The 23,500-nt window shown below is 36.3% G+C and overlaps 1 protein-coding gene across 11 annotated transcripts in view; it reads right to left on the minus strand.

The window, feature by feature from the left end:
- Positions 1-23,500, minus strand: part of FBXO38 (F-box protein 38) — a 50,395-nt gene that overhangs the window by 22,041 nt on the left and 4,854 nt on the right. For 10 of the 11 annotated variants that reach the window (XM_036241749.1, XM_036241745.1, XM_036241752.1 and 7 more), the window contains 10 exons: positions 20,516-20,697; positions 16,800-16,933; positions 13,585-13,748; positions 13,223-13,388; positions 10,359-10,496; positions 8,772-8,909; positions 7,297-7,390; positions 5,908-6,038; positions 1,934-2,104; positions 72-214 (listed from right to left, as the gene is read on the minus strand). In XM_036241749.1, the coding sequence (XP_036097642.1) occupies positions 72-214; positions 1,934-2,104; positions 5,908-6,038; positions 7,297-7,390; positions 8,772-8,909; positions 10,359-10,496; positions 13,223-13,388; positions 13,585-13,748; positions 16,800-16,933; positions 20,516-20,643 (1,407 nt within the window). In that variant the 5' untranslated portion in view covers positions 20,644-20,697. Of the gene's footprint in view, positions 1-71; positions 215-1,933; positions 2,105-5,907; positions 6,039-7,296; positions 7,391-8,771; positions 8,910-10,358; positions 10,497-13,222; positions 13,389-13,584; positions 13,749-16,799; positions 16,934-20,515; positions 20,698-21,847; positions 22,060-23,500 lie in introns of those variants that run through there. The other variant, XM_036241744.1, reaches the window with a different exon arrangement.

Here is a 23,500-nt window from a genome sequence, read left to right on the forward strand (position 1 = left end):
AAATCATTTCTTTTGTTTTCTTCCTTGGGTACCAATATAAACAAACAAAAACTCTCTCAAATGTGATTTACTTTGGGTGGTTCACGAAACATCTGGTCCAGTGAAATAAACTCCAGGCTGGGCAACAATTCAATAAACTGGCCGAAGGAGTCCAGCTTCAAAGCATGGCACCGCACTAAGTTGATATCAACCAATCGTGTCCATCTTGAGTGGTCTGTTGACGAAATGGCCAGAGAGAACTTAAGCAACACTTTCTCTGTTACTGATAAATTTTGCTATAGGTCACAAAGACTTTCAAATCCTGTTTCTTTAAGCAATTTTTCTCTTATCTCATGATCTCTAAAACTTGATGACTATAAACTATGATGTTCATTACCTAACTTCATTGTGAGAACTAGACAGCTTGGGAATCATTAACTTGTAATCAAGTTAGCCTTGATTTAAATGTGATCCACTCAACAACCTACACACTTATTCAACAGTAGGACACTAAAGAAATACTGGTGCATTCATTTAGTAGAACATTATGCAGCTATTAAAAAAATGAAGGATGCCCTGGCTGGTTTGGCTCAGTGGCTGGAGCGTTGGCCTGTGGACCAGAGTCCCAGGTTTATTCCCCACTAGGGGCATGTACCAAAAAAAAAAAAGAAAGAAAAAAAAAAATGAAGGAGAACTGAATATGCTTGCTGATCTGGAAAGCCCTCAAAATATTCTTAGTTACAAAAGACAAGCTATAGGACAGCGTATACATAGCAGGATCCTTTTGTATATATAACTCATTTTCAATGCTATACATGTATAGGCTGCAATATGCACACAATAGTCTGTCCAGAGAATATACAAGAAACCGTTGATGGTGGTTACCTTTGAGAAGAGGAGACTTTTCATTTTGTACCTTTCTGTATTGTTTGATATTGTTTATCAAGTGCATGTATTACTTTTAGTTTTTAAGTGTGAACAGGAGTTCTGAGTGATGGGATTATAGGCCATTTTTTGTTTTCTTCTTTATACTCTTCTGTATTTAAGAAAACAAACAAATCAAAAACCCAATAAATGTTATTTTTTGAAAGTGATCTATGTCTCCTACAACCTAGTTTGTATTTCCCAACAACTTCATGGTGCAGCTGGACCAGGGATAAATTTCACTTCTGGTGGGTGAGAAATAGTCATTCTAATGAGTGATGAATCTCAGCAGAGACCCCAGAGCCCACAAATAGGCCTGGAGACGGCTCTGTGAGGAGCTACTGTATCCCTGGGCAGTGACTCAGAGAGCAGATGAGGCTGTTCTGCAGGTGCAAGTGAGAGGGCATGGTTTGGTTAAAGAGCATATCACAGTGAAAATGCTCTAGTTCTGAATTTATTTAAAGGTTCGAGAATTTAGATAATTAAAAGGGGCCTTTAAAGAAAGAAATAGTATTACTCTCTTAGGGAGAAAAATTAACTCCCCCCACAAAGGAAAAATATCAGGTACAAAAGTCACTGGGGAAGGGAGATCTGAAATAGCCTAGAATTTTAAGGTGATAAAAAAATTTCACTACAAGTTAACATTTAACATGTCACCTAAGTAAAGTTTATCTATCTATACCCACTTTGCCCTTTCAGATAATGTGCCATTTGAAGGTAATTCAGAGAAAACAACTATAATGTCCCAAGCAGCAATTTCTAAGTTTCGTTGTATGTGCCTGGCCCAAAGTATATACAAAGATTAGAATCTATAACACGTACAGTGCAAATTTCTAAGCAGAAAATGTCAGGAGTCCAAAGTTGCACTGAATATACTTCTACCTCAGTTATCAAAGGTTCCCAGAACTTGTATGAACAATCCATATAAAATATCTACATTTTCTATTAGGAATGCAATCCATAGCACACACAGAAAACAAAGATTCATATTATCTCGACATAAAATATAGCCATATGTAAGCTATTGTACCTGAGATCCAATTGTATGGATTATGTAGATGGGGGCAATTATAAATCGCCAGATATTTGATACAGGAAAAAACTTCATTGACTGCCTTCATCCCTATATCGGTGATAATGCCAGGATTTTCTACCACATCAGCCAAACCATACTTCACCAGATCTGCATTAGCCATTCTGCCTAAAAAGAAAAATAGATTATTATTATTATTATTATTATCATTTTGGTACATGCCCCTAGCGGGAACTGAACCTGGGACTCTCTGGTCCGCAGGCCGACACTCCCACCACTGAGCCAAACCGGCCAGGGCCATTATTATTATTTTTATTATTATTGTTATTTTAAAGGTTAAGTGTCATAGAACATTGCCGATTCTTTATCTTAACATCCAGTATGGTCAGTCTCTATGAACATTCTGTGCCATCTGTCCATCATCAGATTCAGGTTCAGGTATAATTTTTGGTTAGGTATAACGTATGAACAGTAGTAGTTATTTTGCAAAGTAAAAATTTGTATTAAAAGTTAAGGGAGGCAGCTAATAGAAAAATTACTTCCAATTGTTTAGAAAAGGCAAAAAGAAAGCAAAAATTCTTAAAGCAAAACTGACAGATAGATTGTATTAGTTCATGTTTATGGTGAAGTTTTAGTTTTATTATTTAAAAGAAAATCAATACCTTAAAAAGTCTAACTCTTTCACAGTGTAAGGATCTAATTTATGGAGTTGGGTGTGGCCCACTTGGGGAACTCAGATTCATTTTCAGAGCCCACAGTATTGGTTAGTAAATCTGTATCTATCCCCAGGAGATGGACTTCTAACTCAAACACACCCATTCTCTCTGACACGGAGCTTTAATGCCTAGTGTCTGGTCACAGACTAGGGGGATGTGTATAAGTAGAAAAGGAACCTCCATTCTACTTTATGCCATTGGAAATCACACCTCGTCCCTTGTCCCCTAGCATCGTTTCCCCCATCTATCTGCCCTTTATTATCCAGGATGATCCACTTGACTATGAACAATGTGATGGAAAAGGAACTGTATCTAGTTCACATTTCCATTTTCAATGTCCAGCACAGGGCTGGGAGGTGGGGATAAAGGAATTCAAACATCTCTCTCAGTCCTTGTAATTGAGTTAACAGAAAGCACAAAGGAAACACAATTGCCCTGGTGAAACCACCCAGCACACTATAGAGATTTATACATTCAATTCGGAACATGTTTAAAACAAGCAATCTACTCCAAACTCTTCTAATTCCACATTCCATATAGTTCAGTCTCTCTCCTCTAGTCTCCTTTTTGGGTAGTTACTGCCATTTCTTGCAGGTTATACCTTAACCCATCTTTTACAATTTAGCTGAACAATTTGCATTAGCCTCCTGGTAAAAAAGCTTTTTCTTGCACTTTGGACTTGAAACTTACCTTTTCCCTATAGTCAGGTAAATATCTTGAACTGATCCTGTTCTATCTGCGCTATCTGCATAAACAGCCTAACGTGAGAAATCCATGTCCTAATTTCATTTCTTTGAGACTACTACCGTGTTCCTGCTCTTGGGGTCTCTTGATTGTCACATTCCCTCAGGACCTTGAGGACATCAAACGAGGACTTATTTTTGTTTCTTTTTTAATTCAGCTCATAGGTCTGCTAAAAGCTACCATTACTGAATGCTTTCTAAATGTCAGATTATAATAATAAAATTCCCTGTTTTCTCATTTATTAAATGAAGATAAAACCATTTAACAAATGAGAAAACATGGACTAAAGAAGTAACTTGCTCAAGGTCCTATGATAGCAATAGGAAGGCCTCACTCAAGTCCATCTCTGCCCCTCTCCAAAGCTTCAGCACCAAAGATTACTCTATACTGCTTCTGGTTTTCAGTGTTACATCCCTGTCACCTTTATAGGAAGCTCTGAGATCATCACTTTATGTAAACAAAGAACCCCTCTCTAAATATGCATCCTTGGTCCCTTTTTTTATATTCCTTATATACAGCATCTGCTTTTTACCATGTCCATCTCCTCAGTCTGTCACTTCTACCCTAGATGTATAAAGGACAAAGGTGATATTTCCATTTTATATTTTGCCAGACTCTTTGTAACAAAAAAGTGACTCAAGTTTTACCAGGGGCCACCCCCACCTCCTGGAGAGATGCTTTAAAATCTAAATTACTGAGCATCAGATTAAATGAAAGAGTGTGAATCGTGACCACTCATCCCTCTCTAGATAGTCGGCTAGAGGCATCTGGATCCTATTCTGATGCAGAGAATCCTAGGCTGCCTTTGGAGAAGCAGAGAAGAACACTTATGTGAGAGAAATGGAGGAACTGTAGCAAATATGAAAAAAAGAATAGCTTATAAAAAGGTCAAAGCTAAGGGACGATTAAATATAAAAAAGACTGTGAAACAAGTTATTTTAATAAGTGTAAGATAATAGTAGTCAAAGGTAAAATGTTTTTCTTTGAAAATGTGGGTGAGGGGAAAGAAACACAATAGGGAAATATGTCCTGGCTGGGTATCTCAGTTGGTTAGAGCACTGACCCAATATGCCAAGGTTGTGGGTTCGATCTCCAATCAGGGCACATATAAAAAGCAACTAATGAATGCATAAATAAATGGAACAACTAACAGATGTTTTGAGCTTTTGGGAAGAACAAAAAAACACAATTATTGAAAGAATACCAATTATCAAGCTAGTAATGTTGTTAAGTTACTACACAGATATTGTAGAAAGATAATGTTAGCAATCTCATTCAAAACCAGAAAAGCTTGATATCAAATATAACAGGTCCTAGAATATTTTTCATTACAGCGCAGATGAGATACCATAGGAACTTTACTCTTATTTATATACCAATTAGCCTATGGTAAAATTGGTTTCATTATGCAAACATTATTTCTCCAGAGTTCCAAGAACGTTATGGAAGGACTTACTACACAATGATTTTATAAGAAATCACTATATTAATTTAACATTTTAAAGCTATGTTGATGTAAAGGTGATCTTTTTCAAAGCTATAAAGATTAAAGTGATTCCTGTGTTAAAATGGCTGATATGATGTTTTAATCCTTCACCTGCATTAATGAGAACTGCAACAAAGAAAAAGTGAAAATACATAACTATTAATAATGACATATATTAGAAATGAAAAGGGATAACAGTCATGCTGTTTGACCTGGACTGTCCTGACCAGAGGAATGAAGCCTTCTAAGGTCTTCTACATCGTAAATTAGATCCAAAGAAAAAAAATGCCCTCTGGAATGACAGTGACAGTTTAAGAAAGACTTGTTGCAAATTACATGGGGAAGAAACTAACTCTTGCAAAAATAAAAACATGCTGGTGTTCTTGCATGTATGACTAATGTCATGTGGGAAAAAAGTCTGAATAATGAATTGACATGCATTCAAACCCAAAGGCTGAGTTCCCCATTGTAAATACATTCCAGAAAATGCTGTGAACAAGCCTTCCAACAGCAATCATCATTAAATGAATACTGACCATTATGTGCTCACACTATCTGGGAAATCCAGTAGCCCCAGCGGGCTTATTATGGAAATGAAGAGCATGGGCAGGGAATGGGACCTCATCTGAGAGGACCATCAAAAGCTTCAAGAAGTGTGGCAGATCAAATTCAACAAATGGAACCAAGGATGACATTCTGTGAAAAAAATGAAGCAGAATGGGAAAGAAACTTGGGCAGCAAAGTGGAGACAATATCAAATGTAGATAAGGAGTATTTTTTTTTTTTTGGTATACTAATAATCACTATATTTTCTATAATATGCTAAAATCAGAGGCAATATTGAAAAAAAAAAATCACTGACACTTCAAGTTTAAATTAAAAAAAATTTTCAAGAAGTGAGAGCACCTAAGATTTTAAGTTGTCTTATATTCAGAAAAATATGGAACATCCTAATTCAGGTTTCAGTTTGTCAAGTCAGTTCCCTATAGCAATTCCAGAGAATAAAAAAATGGGATAAGTCTTACTCTGCAGCAAAAACTCATCTACATATCCCAGATGAAGAGTTTCAAACTGGGGGAACTCCAACTCTGCCATTTTTAGGGCAGAAAAGACGCCATCTTTGGTTAGGGAAGGCTGGATCCGAACTTCATGTAACCTATGAATAAAGATACACATTGTAGTAAAATAAAAGCAACTAGAATCAAAAGTTCTTCCTAATTTAAGGCTCTGAAAGAAGTTTATCTTCCTGAAGTGTCAAATGCAAACAACTTGTCTCCCCTCCATTGAAAAATATCAAAGATATTTCCTTTAAAGGGGCATTTTGCAAATTGTGGGCACATCTTAGGTGGTACACTGAAGTTCTTTTGAATAACAATGAATTACACAATGAAGAATCTTAGATCCTTCCCCGTGCTTTCTTACACCTGATTAAGTCAGGCAAGAATCTGGTGCTGGTATTTTTCCAACATCTTTTCTAAGCTAACTGTTAAGTCCCATTTTTTTTTTTTTTTATCCTCACCCGAGGACATTTTTTCATTTTTTGTTCGGATAGAGTGGGGGAGAGAGAGAAACATCGACGTGAAAGGGACACATTGAGTGGCCGCCTCCCACACGAACCAACCAGGGCCGGGGACAAACTGCAACCAAGGCACATGCCCTTAGTGAGAACTGAACCCGGGTCTCTCTGGACCACCGGCTGACGCTCTAATCACTGAGCCAAACCGGCCAGGGCTTAAGTCCCATTTTAACAAAGAATACACACAGTTCTACTGTAGGTAACAATACCTACTTACTTAAACTTAGAAACAGTTTTATTTATATTTTTAATATTCTACTGATGAAAAGCTGTTTTTGAATACATTTTTAAAAATGGTTAATTCAATTTAAATAAAATTTGAAAGTAAAAGTAGAGGTAGACTTTTTGATAACATAGGAGATAATAAATGTGGCATAGATACGAAAATGTGTTAAAAACAGAGGTGTTATAAGGTCAGGAACCTGAAAAAGCTGATTTTAAACACTAATTTCTCAATAGCAAATAATATTTCCAACTAACAAAACAGATTCAGAAGATCATTGAACTTGAGACAATGCTTCCTGAGGGCTGCAGGCACCAGAGTATCAATGCTGATGTCTGTTGGACTCTCAGGCACTTCCAGAGAGTTGTCTGCTTTTCTCTGATGAGACCACACCCTTTCAGAGACTGCTGGGTCTGAAAGAGCAGTTCAGCTGGTCATCGGTTATAACATAAGACTACCACTAAGTGATAACCCTGCTGCTATTTAAACAACTCCTCTATGTTTTAAATCTGAACAAGGCATGATCAAACGTCTCACACATATTCCCCTAAATTTTTGTGAAACAGGAAAAACTATAATTGTAAGACGAAAGACACAGGTGAAAAAGAAACATACCTACGCGCAGCAGTGATAATGAGGTAACCAAGGTCTACTTCAAGAGCATTTTTGCAAGCCCCCAAAACAATGGTGTGCAAATTTCTAAAACCACCTAGTTAAAGGAACAAAATATAAGACATTTCATTTGACTGCAATACTTTTATTAAAGCATTTATTCACATTTTAGGATGACATTTGTTTAAAAGTAAATCTAAGTTTGTTTTTCCATTCAGAATAATATCTCAAGATCAATTATGACTACTAGTCATCTCCTAAGATGAAAACAGATAATGTCATTCTAAAAAGGCATTCCGATGGCATCTGAAAATCAGTCCAAATTATTTAATTATCTAATAAGAATTTTCAGAAAGCCTGAAGCTCATGAGAGAATAGTAAACTTTGGCATTTTCTAGCCAAAGTTTGAACCTCCAATATCAGTACTACTTTAACTTCAACTGGTTTTGGCTCATATTTCTGAAACTCATAAATACAGAGCAAAAAATGGTATACAAATTACTAATGTATATAGCTCAACGCATTTCACAAAAGACGATTTGTTTTGAAATTCTCATAAATAAGATCACACAGTATGTACGCTTTCTTGTCTGGCCTCTTTTACTAAACATTTTGTTTATGAGATTCATTCTCATTGTTGCACAGTATTTCACTGCAAGAATGTTACATTTTAATGTTCCATGCTATTGCTGATAGGCAATTGGGTAGTTTACATGTTGGGGCTTTATGAACAATGTTACTATAAACAGTTGAGAACACACTCCTGGTGAACACTATGCATTTCTGCTGGGCTTAAAGTACTGTTATCATTATTACTGTTAATGATAGCATTTGTTACCAGTGGTATTTGATGATTTTCCATTTATACTTTGAATATCCAAAGTCAGATTTTCAGTTCTCAACTATTAATTATCACCTACCTAAATTACTTGGTGTTTCAGTTTCAATGAGAAGATGATTAAAATGGAGAGCATTCTATTATATATCATTATTTAAAATATAATTAAGGGACTTAGAGAATAAAATGTTTTTTCTTTTAAAAGTCATCATCTAATGGATGAGTCTATATCCAAGTGATAAACATGAAAACATTCTATATACTATAAATTATTAAATGTTAGATATTTATGTTACTAATATCTGAGATGTTCTGTAGGCCTAAGGTATCCAAGTCAAAAAACATCTCTTAAAACCAAAGAGCATTAGACATCCCTGTTACCATTTCTCAGAAACATTCTGAATATAACAGATGTATTAACTAAGTAATAACAAGCCAGAGAACACGCCTTATCACTTTATCTATTTTAAGAAGATTTAACATTGCATAAAATGGAAATGAAAACTAGCCTGTGCTCATGGTTACTTACTCTCCATGAAATACACCAGATAAAAAGTGCCATTACTAAAAAGAGAATAATGGCTTAATGATTTTTAAAAACTGATTTTAAAAATATTTAGTAACTAAAAGAAGCAAATACCTGATCTCCAACTGTCTTCAACTACATGTTGAATAAGACCTCCAAGGAAAGGAACTCTAACCATTTCTAAATGTTCCAAGTTTCGGGCAGAGGCCAGGCCTGTCACTAAAGGGACATATTTCAAGGAGTTTGTGGGACCTGGGAAAAAGCAAAATAAAATTCAATGAAATGATATAAACTGCTTTAAAGATAAATTTTCAAATCAGCAGCTGAAATAAATTATAAATTCTATGTTGAAAAATGATAGCCAAGCAGTACGCTCTCTGCCATTTACACTTATTAAAATTAAAGCATTAACCATATACTTACTTAGCATAGGATTTGTCAGTAACATTGGCGAGATATTTAGTGGTTTTTTAAAATAAATTCCCTAGTCTTAATAGTTTTGAGCTCAAAATAACTAAGGGAGTAAAAGCCAAGTTGAAAATTTGACCCTTCACTCAAGAAAATAGCTCAATCACTTAAACATCTCCCTATGTAATGAATGTTGTATTTAATGTTATAAAAGATCACAAAAGACATGGTCCTATCAAAGAGCTTGCAACTGTCATGGAGATGAAACTAGCATGGCAAATTATAAAAATATAAAAAGACAGATATATCAAGTACAAAAATAAGATCTGCTATACTGCATAAAAAAGAAGAGAGAGAAGAGGAAGGAAAGTGGAAAGAGGAAGAACTTGAAGGATGTATACAAATAAAGAGGAGGAAGGAAGTCTGTAACTCAGGACAAGCACACCATAGGTACCAAATAAGGAAAGACTGAGGTGAAGGTGGTTTGGTCGTAGACAGTGCATTGGCAGATCTGACTATAAAGGAAGGTGTATCTTGGAAAGGAGTCAGAAACAAGGATATCATGAAGAGCCCTGGTTATTATCAACTTGAAAGCAGAATAGTACACACCAGACACTCTTGAGAAACAGAGACGCTGAAGGTTTCCGAACAGAAAAATAGTATCATAAAAGCAATGTTTTATGTTTTAAAGTAGATTAGACCAGAAACCTATTTACATGCAGAATGATTAGGCAACCAGTGACAAAGAAAGCAAACAGAAATCTATTCAAACAATCCTATAAAAAGTAATATCATGCCCTGGCCAGTTTGGCTCAGCAGTTAGAGCGTCAGCCCATGGACCAGAGAGTCACGGGTTCATTTCCTGCTAAGGGCATGTACCTCAGTTGCACTTTGTCCCAAGCCCCGGTTGGGGTTGTGTGGATGGCAACCACTCGATGTGTCTCTCTCACATTGATGTTTCTGTCTCTCTGACTCCTTCTCTCCCTCCCGCTCTATCTGAAGATAAATGTAAAAATGTCCTCAAGTGAGGATAAAAAAAAGTAATGTCAAAGTGCCTATAAGAAATACATAGATACATGGTGACGCCTTTTTTTTTTTTTTTTGCTAAGACATAAATCATGTATCTACAGTCTTTAAAATAAAAAGTATATTTATCTCCATGAGTAAGTTACAAATCATATAGTATAGAAGTAGCAAAATATAATTTCGTTCATGAATGTAGCTGTGGAGTCGGCATTAGGTTGTTTTTAGAACAGCATGTGTGTGATTCCACCCATAACTATGTCCCATTACCTGCACAGTTCCTCATGACGAAAGTTCGTAAGCTGATGCAAAGAAAGTCTTTGAATGGCTGTGGTTTAGTGAGTCTTACCCACTTCATATAAAGGTGCCTTAGCATTGGGATACAAGGGATTTCAGGAACATTCACCCCTAAAACACATGCACAAAAAAAGAACAAACAAGAAAATCACCAAGAGACTCTGTATTCTGTGTATAAGTGTAAGTGTATTTTCCAAGTTGACAATGTATCCTTCCTTCATGGATATTTCCATCAGAACAAATTCCCAATTAAAGTCTATCAAGTTTGACTCATTTAAAATAGTCTTGTAAAGAACAATTTAAACAAACTATAAACAGACTAGTACTTTTTTATTTCTTGAGAAAAAGCACATAGGAAGACAGGATTTACAGTATTTCTATATTTTATACACATTAATACTTTCTCATTACTCTAAAACCCTACCAGGATACATCTGCCCAGTGGATATAACATAAAAATAGGTTATTAAAAGCAACATTAAGAAGATACAGAAACAATACACAAAATTACTATTTCTCTACCAATGCCCACTATCCTGCCAGTGGGAAAACTAATTTCTCAGCATAAAGCAGGCTGGCTGGCTTTAAATACCATGGTTTCTGACTTATACCCAGACACAGAGATTAAAGCTCTTTTTACAAATGTATGAATCTTAAGGATTTGAAGATGTGTGGTAGGAGCCAGTCAGCATGATGCTGAGAAAGTAAGAAACCTATCAGTCATTTATTTTCATATTTCAAATTGATAAAGGTATTTTACACCTGTGATCCATGAGTGGCTTGAAGCTAAGAATCATACCCACAGGGGACCATGTCTAGAAGAAAGGGGAAGGGATCTATGGGAGAAAAAGTCAGGAAATATGGAAGAAGAAAAAAGACAGGTAACCTGCAAATTCTAAGTGGAAGGAAGCTGCTCGAGGAACTTGCCCAAGAGTCTAAACACTGTAAGCAAGATAACAGCCAAGGAAGTGAGACACGTCTCTGAGAGAAATCCACGGGTCCAGGGTGACGGCATTGCATAAGCAGCAGCTGGCTAAACCAGTTTAATGCAACTTTTAAACTTGACTCAGTAGAAGCCCTTGAATGACTGGTTCTTTAAAAGCTAAATTCTACAGAAAGCTAAATTCTACTGTATGAATGACTCCTTAACCTGGTGTCTCACAAATAAGCAAGGATAACATTAACTTTGAACGATGCATACACACTGTATGGCAACAGATGGGAAGTAAAACTGGGGAGGAGACCAAAGAAAGAAAAACAGAGGAAGTATAAGGTACAGAGTGAGACTCAAGATTCGAATTCAGAAAGATATGTATGGCATCTACCATGATGGTGGTAGTTCCAATTAGGAAACCCAAGGTAGCAAGGGTGAGACAGATCCAGACAAGACAGTAATATCATATGCCCAATTTACATTTTGCCCAAATCCACTCTATAAACAAAGGACACAATTACCTGTATTCCCCAGCATGTTCATTAATTTCCTACCCACATCTGTATCACCATCACAGTGTTAAACTGTTCAATTAATCAAGTGAACTAATGCATTTCAAAAAACTTTACCAAGTACACATTTTTTTCAATGAACTGTGATAGGAATCATGGAAACTATAAAGATATAAAAATGCAGTCTCTGTACAGAGCTTATAACTTCAGATTTTACATTATTATCTAAAAACCCAATTTCAAACTAGATACCCAAGTCCTTCATCAGAACCAGTCCTTGATCTTGTAAAGGAAGGCTGCTGGAGAGCTCTGCTCTTCTTCCATAATTGTGCACATAAAACGTATTTAAGACTGACTCCTATCATCCCTGCTGCTCTGCCTTCACCACTTGACCCAGTTTCAAAAATTTCCAGGTCAAGACCATCCCAATATATCTGGAATAATGCATGGAACACGGCAGATACTCAATGTGTATATTTTAAGTAAAATATTTAATAAATGAATATTAAATGTCAGGCTAAAGTAATAGGAGCAACCCAAATTCCTTTCAGCAATCTAAGCAAAAGACTACAAATTAAATTTAAGAAAATATCTGCCCTTACCATTTACTTAAGTTGAAATTATTGGGACATAATACCAGAGAATCTTTTGATAGAGAATGCACACCATGACTATTACAAATAAGGAACTCAGATCATCTCCTCCCCATTTTTCAGGGAAACAGAACTGGTAGAGTTTTCCATTGGCTCTGGGTTGAAGAACATAGGAGCACTTTCTGCTTAGAGAAGATACAAGTACCTTAGAGCTATAATGAGGATGTTTAGTGTATGAAAATTTTTATTAAAAAATCTTTGTAATAAGAATTTTAAAATTCTGTAATGTTTTACAGCTGAGCTGTATTATAAAGTAGCCACTAGCTACATGAGGCTATTTAATAAATGAAAATAAAATAAAACATTCAATTCCTCTGTCTCACTAGCCACACTGGATAGATACTATATAGGACAGTACACATACAGGACATTTCATCATCCAGAAAGTTATACTGAAGGACAGTGCTCTAGAGGGTAGAGCTAGAACCAAAAGGTAGATATGAGAGAACAATGGCAGGATTCTGGCTCACTGAAAACAAACAAAATTAAAAAACCCAACAACTTTAAAAACTACTCAAACTGTCTTCAAAAAGGGAATAGACTGATTGTGAAGCAGTATTTCTCTCATCCCCCATCCCAAGCTCTTTAAAGGGAAATGTTTATACAAGTCTCACAAGCATATCTTTTGCCATCATCAATTAACAGATCCATTTTTAAAATTCTCCATTTCCTTTCAGTGAATATTGAGATAAGTGGCATTTCAAGGAGTCACAAGTGGCCCAAGAAACATGTACTCACCAACTAAATGTAAAGTTTGAATTTTTGCTCCTATAGGAATTTTCAGTTTATTTTCAGGAGGAATTGGAAATGCTCCATTACGATTCCGAAATTTCCCCAAAATATGAACATGCGGCATATATGTCCAAATGGATTCTACCAATTCCAAATGAGAAGTCTCCACACCCTAGAAAATAATGCCAAAGCAAGCATAAAAACTTAGCATTCAAAGCTTCTATTTCTGTGTCATAAGATATTAAGCATGCAGTGGAACTTAAAAGTTTGCTATGTATGAAATCTCATGTGAGTGAACATGTGTTATCATTCTTTTGATTTTATTTCATCAATTAGTTGATGTCAAATGTTCAAATAGATGCACTCACCACTAAGTTTGGGCATGCCTGCAAAGCTTCCAGAACACCTGGAATGCTAAAAGCTTCATGGCCCCGTACCCTCCGCCTCTCAAGGTATCTAGGGTGAAGGCCATATAGCTGTTCGACATCTGGCATCTTCTTCAACAGTGTCAGAAAACTGCAATCTGTGAAGCCTGAGAAGTTCAAAGACATTAGAGCCAAGTTCATTTTTTCTGTTTGCCAGCATTTCCTAGGTACTTTCCTCTTCCCCCAAAAGTACTCTCTGGTAAAACCTCAAGGGCTCTACAGAGCATGCAACTAAAAAAAGTGGTAAGATACGATACTTACCTTCGGAAAGCTCAGTTCTTACCTAAATCCCATCCCAATCTAGGTTCTCTTAGTCTAACCATTTCCTAATAACTACTCTGTCCTGTGTTTAACTATCAATCCCTAGACATTTTAGACCAGCGGTTTTCAACCTTTTTCATCTCATGGCACACATAAACTAATTACCAAAATTCTGTAGCACACCAAAAAATATATTTTTTGCCAATCTGACAAAAAAAAAGTATAATTTGATGGATTTTTAAAAAAGTACCTACCCTTTCTGCTCCAAAGTGACTTAAAAAAAAAAAAAAAAAAAAATCAAATGCCTATACTGTATATAAGAATTTCTGCTACCAAGAATTAACCAATCATACGCAACCTTATTATGCAATGTGACCAATAAGATGCAACTCTATTATATGACCTATATATTTATGGTTCAAGACAGGACCTTCACACTGACCGCTATTATTGTATTGCTGTTGTCATTTTTTTAATCTGACAATCTAAGGGAAAAGAGGTTAGTGCTCCTAACTAGTCAGCGACTGCATGTTTTAAAAAGTCTGCGGCACACTGATTGAAAATCGCTGTTTTAGACAATTCATTCTTTTCAAAAGACAGACAGATGCAAGTTATTGAAGAGAAGGTAAGTGATCCAAACTGCGAGGATGCTGAGCTGACAGAGGACTGTTTATCTGCGAGGCCAGGCATGCCCCATAGCAGTATCAACCAGATGGGACCAGAGGGAGGCAGGCTGTTTCCACAGCAGAACTGTTGGTGAGGTAAGCAGTGAACAAGTCTCGTATAGGTGATACTTTATTATATAGGACTTTTTTTTTGTTTTGTTTTGTTTTTGTTTTTTTTTTTTTTTTATCCTCACCCGAGGACATTTTTCCATTTTGTTCAGGTAGAGTGGGAGGGAGAGAGGGGAACAGAGAGAGAGAGAAACATCGATGTGAAAGGAACACATCGAGTGGCTGCCACCCACACGACCAACCATGGCCGGGGACAAACTGCAACCGAAGTACATGCCCCTAGCGGGAACCGAACCCGGGTCTCTCCAGACCACAGGCCGACGCTCTAACCGCTGAGCCAAACTGGCCAGGACAGGACTTTTGTTTTTAATGTAGGCTGTCAGAAAGCCAACTGCATGCTCACTGATGAAAAATAAAAATATTAACTCTCAAGAATAAAACGAAGCTCCAATTCACTAAGTATTATATACTAAAGTTTTCAAAAGTTGCTCTACTTGTACAGGGCTAGTCCAGATGATAAATGTTAACTTTAGAATCACAAAACTAAAGAGTAAGAAGGGACCTCAGAAATGTTTTGGTCTCTCTAATTACAACAGTTCATATTAGTGACATTCAATGAGATCGCATATGTAAACCATAATGTACTATATAAAAACCTTAGTTAGCATTATCATATAGAGAATCAGGGTTTAAACTCCAGAGAATAGGCCAGGATGGCATTAGTAAGCAGTTAGTGAGATCTAATTCCAGGCTAGAGACTGCTGCTTTGACTCTCTTTTTATATTCATTGCAGGGATGGAAAGGCTTAGACTCACAGATACTTATCACAGTCCAAATGAAGTCACCAATGTGCATACAAATTATTCTAAAACTGCATCAAATGGGAAATCTCCTATGCTGCTTTATATAGTACATCGACCCCATCTTCAGAATTCCTGCTGGCCTAACCTCCACTAAAGCAAGCATAATATAAGGAATGGCAGTCATTTTCACACTGCCCTCATTTTTTTCTTTTCTGTTATAAATGATCAGTCTCCAGAGTAACATGAATGTTTTTTCCTCAGGATGGTTTCTTTCAAGTATTTAAAGACAATTATGGTTTGCCTTCCACCAAGCTAAGTTCTAGCCTTAGATCTCTGCTTTGCAAAAAATGTATATACTATTGTTAACAAACTCTGGCCAACTGATAAGAGTTACCAGTTAACTGAAGACCCCCTTGAAAGGATATGGTTCTCCAAGCTGTACAATATTCTAATGTTCCAGAGGTAGTGTGTCTTGTTCCACATAGTAGGATAGAACAAGACAACTGTCTCCTCAGCTCTTCACATCCACTAAGACTCCCCCAAACCCAGCCCTGTCACATTTTCAAAATACCAGGATCTGGATACTTTGATGAAAGGTGGTTGAAAAAGATTTAAAATTGCTAAACAACAGTAACCAAAGGGCATTAGTTAATGGAGTGGTGTTAACTGAAAGAAAGAAAAAAAAAAGCCTGATGGGCCCTTAATTATAATGCTTCCCTTTCAGGTATGTTCTGCTTAAACAGTCATCAACTTTCTTTTTTTATGATCTCTTTATCTGAGGTCCATTTGTTGAGGTTAGGCTACTAGCTCTGAGTTCTTTACTTGCAATGCCAATGCCTTATTGGAAAATATCCAAGACCTAGTATAGGCCTTTTAAAAGTGCTAAAGAAATTCAAGTCCCAGAAGTACAATTCCTGTGGCCTATTGGAGCAGCTTTACAAAACTTGTAATTATCTGTTTAACCAGAGGGCACCATGAGGAGTACAGGAAAACTTTGAAAAACTGCATCGTAAAACAAAGGACACTTCATCTAATGTGATAAACATATATTTAGCTAATAAAAGGCTCAATCAGTATTCTTTAATCATATATTTGTGGAATAGGCTGATGGAGTTTCTTGAGGGAGCAGGAAAGGAAAACAGACGTCTAAGACAGTGAAGCATCAGGTAAAATGCATTTTATCAAATTAATCCAACCTAAATAATTTAGATAAAACCCTGCCTCCCTACCTACAAGGTGATTCCAATTGCCTATCTCAAGACAACAAGTAACATTTGATGACAACAAATAACCTTTGATGGAAACATAATTATTGTTAGTTTCCAGTAGGAAACTAACTTTACAAGTTAAATCCACTTACCACTTGGCATGTATTCCCACCACCGCCCAGCACAGAGATCCACAACCCTCACAACTCTCAGATACAGGGTCACTGCTTCCTTCAACTTCCGGGAAAGACATTCCATACACATGATATCCTGCAGAGGGAGGTACCTTTGTAAGAGAAAGAAACTCATATTTATCAAGTGGATAAGGACTTCCTCTCCCTGATGGATTATTTTTGCCTTCTTCCATTCTCCTATCCCTCAAATGAAGTAAGACCTTAGGAATATTCATAGGGTTTTAAGATTAACATGCACATATGGCTTTTTACTAAAAACAGGTAAGTCAGCAAATACTCAAGTATCCAAATAAAGTACTGAGCTTCCTCCATAGGGCATTTGATAGAACCTACCTTTTCCTTTTAAGTTTTTAAGAACAAAAAAATTCTCAAAATGCGTGTGCGCACACACACAAAGAAAAAAAAATCTCAGTATATTTCAAAGCAAGATGGTAAAGGAATGTAAGGAAGATCAGAGCACTGATCAACTTAAACATGGTCAATATTATTTCATAGCTTATACAGAATCCATTTTCTGTACTGGCTAAATTCCTCTCTGCTCCCTCAACACCTCCCAGAAACTCTATATTCTCCATTAAGAGATATGGATACGAGGTTCATAGTATATAATTTCCCCCCTAGATCTTTTACCTTTAATATCACACATTCTGATAAAAGTACTGCATAAGCATTAAGTGAGAACACTTGATATGACTTACAATTTCCTCTTTTCCAACCTCCCACTATTTTTTCCTTCCTAAAACTTTCCAATTAACCTCCACGTTAGTTCTGTTTTCAGCAATACTTATATTTTGAAGGATCAGAAAATCTCATTCTCTCTTTCCCTTTCTCACCCTTCCATACATACCTAATTTTTTTAAAAACATAAAATGCTACCCTTTATGGAGCTGTTACCGTGTCATAGACGTAAGTCATTGTTTCACAACTTTATAAGGTAGGATGTTCAGTGTCTGCCATACAGCCTTCCCGCATCCTTTCTTCCTTTCTCTGCTCTGCTGTGTTCCCTAACCCTCTCTCAGATGACCTTGGCCAATGTCAGTACTGCCAGGCAAAAGCTTTCTGCTGTTGCTAGTCCCCTAGTTGAATTCTTCAACATCCCTCATTGTTTCCCTTAATCCTACCCACACCTCTCTAAATAGTTCCCTCATTAAATTATCTTCAAATTCCAGCTGAGTGTATCTTGTTTCCTTCCAGAACTCTCATTGATTAAGTAGGTGCTATAATCATTCCATTTTGTAAGTGGTAAAATTGGCTCAGAAAAAGTCAACAGGTAGGTAAGAGGGAGGAGCAGCAGAGATGTCAACAAAGTTGGGTCTGAGTCTAATTCCTAAAAATTAAGCTAATTCTAAAAGTCCAAGTATGCCTGTTAAATATTTCTCTACTACATTCTTTTTCTACCTCTGGCTCCTCTCCCTTCCCCTTTAAAACTATTTAAATAAAGAGAATCAAATCAAATCGATTTCTGTACAAAATAAAGTATTACTGCTAACTTAATTTAGTTTCCATAACTTAGATGGTAAGTAGGATAATTTTCAGAAACGATACAACTACACATTTTATAAACAATAAAAAATACTGAATTTGTTTCCTAAATCAAGCTTTGCCACTAAATCAATTTCCCCCATATCACTGTTATCCAAAGAATTTGCCCAAGTTAATATAATATTCCCTTTAAATAGAAATAGATCAGTAACCACATGAAGTTTATCTTACATTTGCCCTCAGAAAAAGAAATGTTATTTTTTCTTCATAGATATATAGTCAGTGGGCTGGAGTTCAAAAGGCAGATCAAGTACATTTTAGAGAAGACACGCTTAATATGGCACACACAGCAAAGATTAGGTTTCTTTTCAGGAAGCTACATTTTTTTCTTGTTTCATGAAAATATGCTAAGTAGTTATCAGAAAACTACTAAAACATGGGTCCTCAGATAAAAACTTCAGAAGTCTAAAAATAAACTTTTTATAGAATAAACAGCTCATACAAATTCAAGTATTCAGCTTAGTTCACAGTCCTTGATAGTCTGCCAATCTGCTGCATGTTTTTTGCATTAGAACCAGAGTAACATCCTTCTGCTTGACTCTAACCCTTCCAACTGATAATTGTTTGAACTGCAAAATGTTATTTGATCCACTTTCAATTTAAAATGTAGTCCAATTTGTTCATAGTAAGTCCTCTCATCATTCACAAATGTCTAACACATATGCCTAGAAACAACTTTATGATTTCTTCTGGAATTTTAATAGTTTTATTATTTTATTGACATTTAGAATTCAGCTGTCAGATCTGAGATAAGAACAAGCTTTTATTATTTTCTTGAAATGGTTTTCAGGTTGTGACATCATCACTGAATAACCCACATTGCTTTTCCTTATTGAGGTGAATACCAAGTTCATAAACTAGATCCCCACTTATATTCGAATCTACATATAAAGCCTACATATGGAGTTTGTCTGTTTTACCCAACTGTCTGGATATCTCCTCCAATTCCAAATCTTTAATTATTATATATTTTAAAATGTATTTGAATATCTGGTATGGTTAGACTCTTTTTCCAAAAAAAACTTGGCTATTCTAGCAGACATTTTTCTGTAAGATGAACTTTAGTATCATTTTGTTATGCTAAAAAAAATCTGTTATTTTAATTGGGCCTCTTTTCCCAGACAGAACTAAAGTTATAAAAACTATACCATGTCACAGAATAACAAACTGAGGAAGATAAAGACTAGTACATATTTATATTAGAAAAGAAAAATAAAGTGTCCATAGTTCCCTAAAGTAACTCTGCTGCTTTTTAAAAACTTCTTAACCTATAAATATTTTCTAATTTTTAAAATTCAACACATTTCTAAGGACTTCATGTGGAAATTTCCCCTAGTAAATAATCGAAAATAACTGAAAATCCAGATGCTTAGAAAAGGTTATTGTAATTGCATGAGAGAGAAACTAGAAACCATCCTGATGCCAGTACACGAGGGATAGGGGAATTACCATGTCATAGGAACAGAACACAGTGACTAGAATGATCATTATGAAGACCATGTAGCAATATGAAAAAAGGCAGAACACAAGCATAACCATTAACATCAAGCATTTAAGCCATGCAGTGTGTGAAGTGCTTGAAAAGCATTATCTCACTGAATTCTTATTATAACATCTGTATATCTACCCTTGGTCCACAGCTAAATGAGACTCGGGATCAAACTCAGGTTTCCAACTCCAGAGAAAAAGTATATTAGGATTTGTTTATTGATTGGATAATATCTGAAGGAAGAGAGCAGGTTTCTGTTGTTGTGGGTTTTTTTGTTCGGTTTGGTTTCTTTAACTATTGTTATAATGCAGTTTGAATAAAATATAATTTAAAATAAAAGATTTTGAAAAAAGTTCATCACAAAACAACTGTCACGTGTGCACTGAATATGGTAATGACAAGAATTTCACACAACTTTTGTTTCAATCACTTACATATATTGGCATACTGAGCAAAAATGTGCTTCTCACTGTTGGGTATAGTCAAAAAAGTCAGAAACACTGCCAAATGTACACACAGTACTGTAATAACAAAAGTCAACAAATCCTTTAGTCAATAAGAACTCCAAGAAGCCTGGAATATTAACACGGTCTAGAGAATGGCTGTCCAATAGAACTTTCTGCAACAAAAGAAATAATCTTACCTAAAAATATGGCAAAGCACTTCATGTGAAAGTTGATTCATATAGTCCTTTGTTTCATCCGATACCGTTTCCTCAGGGATCTCATTATTCATGAGACATGTTTTAACACTTTTCTTTCGAGGACCCATTGCTGCGTTATCAAAGAGCAAATCTCCCCTCTTGGTTACTTGAGTTCAAAGTACCTGAAAGCAAGCAGAGAACAGGAGACTAAAGCAGCAAACCAGATGCAGAAATTATCCCTATAAAACCTAGGTAAAACAGCATTTATTTTTAAATACAGACAGACAAAGGTAATTACAATGGTACAGACCACATTCAAATTAATAAAAATATTACACAAAAAGCACAGAACACAACTTTCTGAAGAGCAAGACAGAATATAAAACTGAATTATCTAGAATGAGCAAAAATCCAAAGAACTTGGAGTCCTGGATTTTAATTTGTACTCTGCCTTCCTAGCTAACTCACTCAATTTCACCAAGCATCCATTTCTTCAAAGTTATAGAAAGACCTCTCACTTCCCACAGTCACTTGATTGGATATTTTCATCAATTTTACAATAGTGCTCTTGCACTAAACCCCACAGGCTTTCAGGCCTCTATCAGCTCTCACCTGGACTGTTGCAATGGCTTTCTAAATGATGGCCACCACTGTATCGCCTGGGCCTGGAACAAAGCCTGCCACACAGTAGGCCTACAGTACGTAATTTGCTGAATAAATGTTTACCATATCATACTCCACACTGAAGCTAGAATTATCTTTTTACAACATTCCTTTGATTGCAGTCCACGTGAAAAGAGCAAGATGTTAAATTTGCATTAAAAAAAAAAAAAGACAAATATGTTTGTGTTTGCATGGGACATTTTTGGAAGGATCCATGATAAAATATTAACAGTGGTTACCGCTGGGGAGTGAGAACAGAGGTTTAGGAAAATATGAAAGAGACTTTTACTTTTCATATTCCTCTCCATCATTTGAAAATTTCAGGTTGGCCATGTAGAGTTCTTAAAAACAATGACCAAAACCAGCCTGCAAGGAATCTTAGTTCTAAGATAAAATCTTTCCAATCTGGTCTCAAGCCACCTTTCCAATCTCTCCTTTCAATCCTATCATTTGCTCCTCAGGACATTCACTGCAGCCATACCAACATCCTTGGTTTCCCCAAACAAACACTGATCTTTCATCTCTAATAAGCTATTAACTCTGACAGGAATGTCCTCTTTCATTATTATTGTTGTTTTTTTGCCTAGAAAACCACTAATTTTTTTAAAAAATCTGCCTTCTAAATCTAGTTTAAATGTTAAGTCCTGTGTGAAAACTTCTCCTACTCACCCCTTCTTTTGAGTTTCCTGGGAGCCTCTACCATGGCAACTTGTGTAGTATTTTATTTATGATGTCTCTGCCAGGAAAAGGAAAAGAAACTCAACCTCCTGCCTCTAGGTGATAACAAGTCCTTGCTCATAATAGATCCTCAAATGTCTCATGGATGAATATCCAGCAGTCTTTCCATTACTCCATATGCACCCAGTAGCTCCAAGGCAGCTAAGAACCATTTCATGCTCCTATTTGCTACCGCACAGCCCTTAGCGACCTCAGCAAGCCTATAACCGTGGCAAAGATGCAATTAGATGTTACTCCAATAAGGACACATCACAAACAGCTACCCTGCAGCATGTAAATGACTCAACAAGACTATTAACTAGTACATAGCCATCCAACCATGGGTTAATTCTCTAGTTATCGTGTTCTAACATGTTTCACCTTTAAGAATCTCCACAACTCTGCCCTGGCCAAGTAACTCAGTTGATTAGAGCATCATCCCTATAAGCCAAGGCTGCAGAGATTCTGGGTCAGGGCACATAAAAGAAGCAATCAATGAATGCATAAATAAGTGGAACAATAAACTGCTGTGTGTGTGTGTCTCTCTCTCTCTCAAAACTCAATAAATAAAAATTTTTAAAAAAATCTTCACAACTCCGTTTACTGATACCATGTTGACTTTTTACCCCTTAAGTAAAAATCTTTCTTAGCCTTTCTCCTTTATTTTTCTTCAACAAATCAACCCCACTTAATATTTACCCCCTCATCTATGTTCCCACCTTTTACTGTCTCTTTATATTTTGCAGTGCTGAGGTTTTGTGTGAGTCAGATTTAGTAGCCCAAGTGCACAACCTATATTTGAATTTTTAAACCAAAATAGACTATACCTTAAATATCACTGAGTTTATAAAAGTTGACTTGTGTGAAACTCAGAGAAATATTTACTCACAACATCATACAGATGTTAGGCCTCCAGCAAGCCCACAAAAATCCATACCTACAGTATGCACTGACACTACACTAAAGGGCCTAAAATAGTAGAACTAACAAAATTTTAGGTTAAATTGTATATGTATTTCCCTTATCGTGTCTAGAATCAAAGACTTGGTCATGCAAGCTACCTAGCTGGCAGCAGGAGTGGTAATGACCTCCCCCTTACTCTAAGCCTTTGGTTGGTAAGGGACCTGTAGAGATGAACACTGGGGCCAAAGATAACAACTCCATCTTTCACCCAGGGGCTTAACAGGTCAGGACTATAGACGAGAAACCCATTAGTCTTTTCCAGTCCAAGTAGGTGCCACTGGAAATGTTCAGGAGATAAAAAGCTTCCTCATTAAAGGCTAATTTATTTTCCCTTACATTGAAGGACTCATTTATCTTCCTTTGCCACCATTCAAACTAAAAAGACACCAAAACTGTTTCAACTAAAATTGGCTTCCTCTTCGTTTACGTGAAATTCCAGCTAGGCCATGCTAAGCATTTCATCCCAGGCACTGAGTAATACAGGCCTGGCATCCCTGTATGAGAAGAAAACACCATGCAAGGCACGCAAAGCCCTGAGTGATGATGGTGTCTCTCTTGTACATGCACACTCTCTCTTAACTGTTTTTTAAATCAGTGGGAGGAGGGATAAAAGCAAGTGAGAATAGAAAACTGCCATGACTG

This window comes from Molossus molossus, unplaced genomic scaffold (genome assembly GCF_014108415.1).
Source record: "Molossus molossus isolate mMolMol1 unplaced genomic scaffold, mMolMol1.p scaffold_m16_p_4, whole genome shotgun sequence".
In the NCBI taxonomy this organism is placed as follows: Eukaryota; Metazoa; Chordata; class Mammalia; order Chiroptera; family Molossidae; genus Molossus; species Molossus molossus.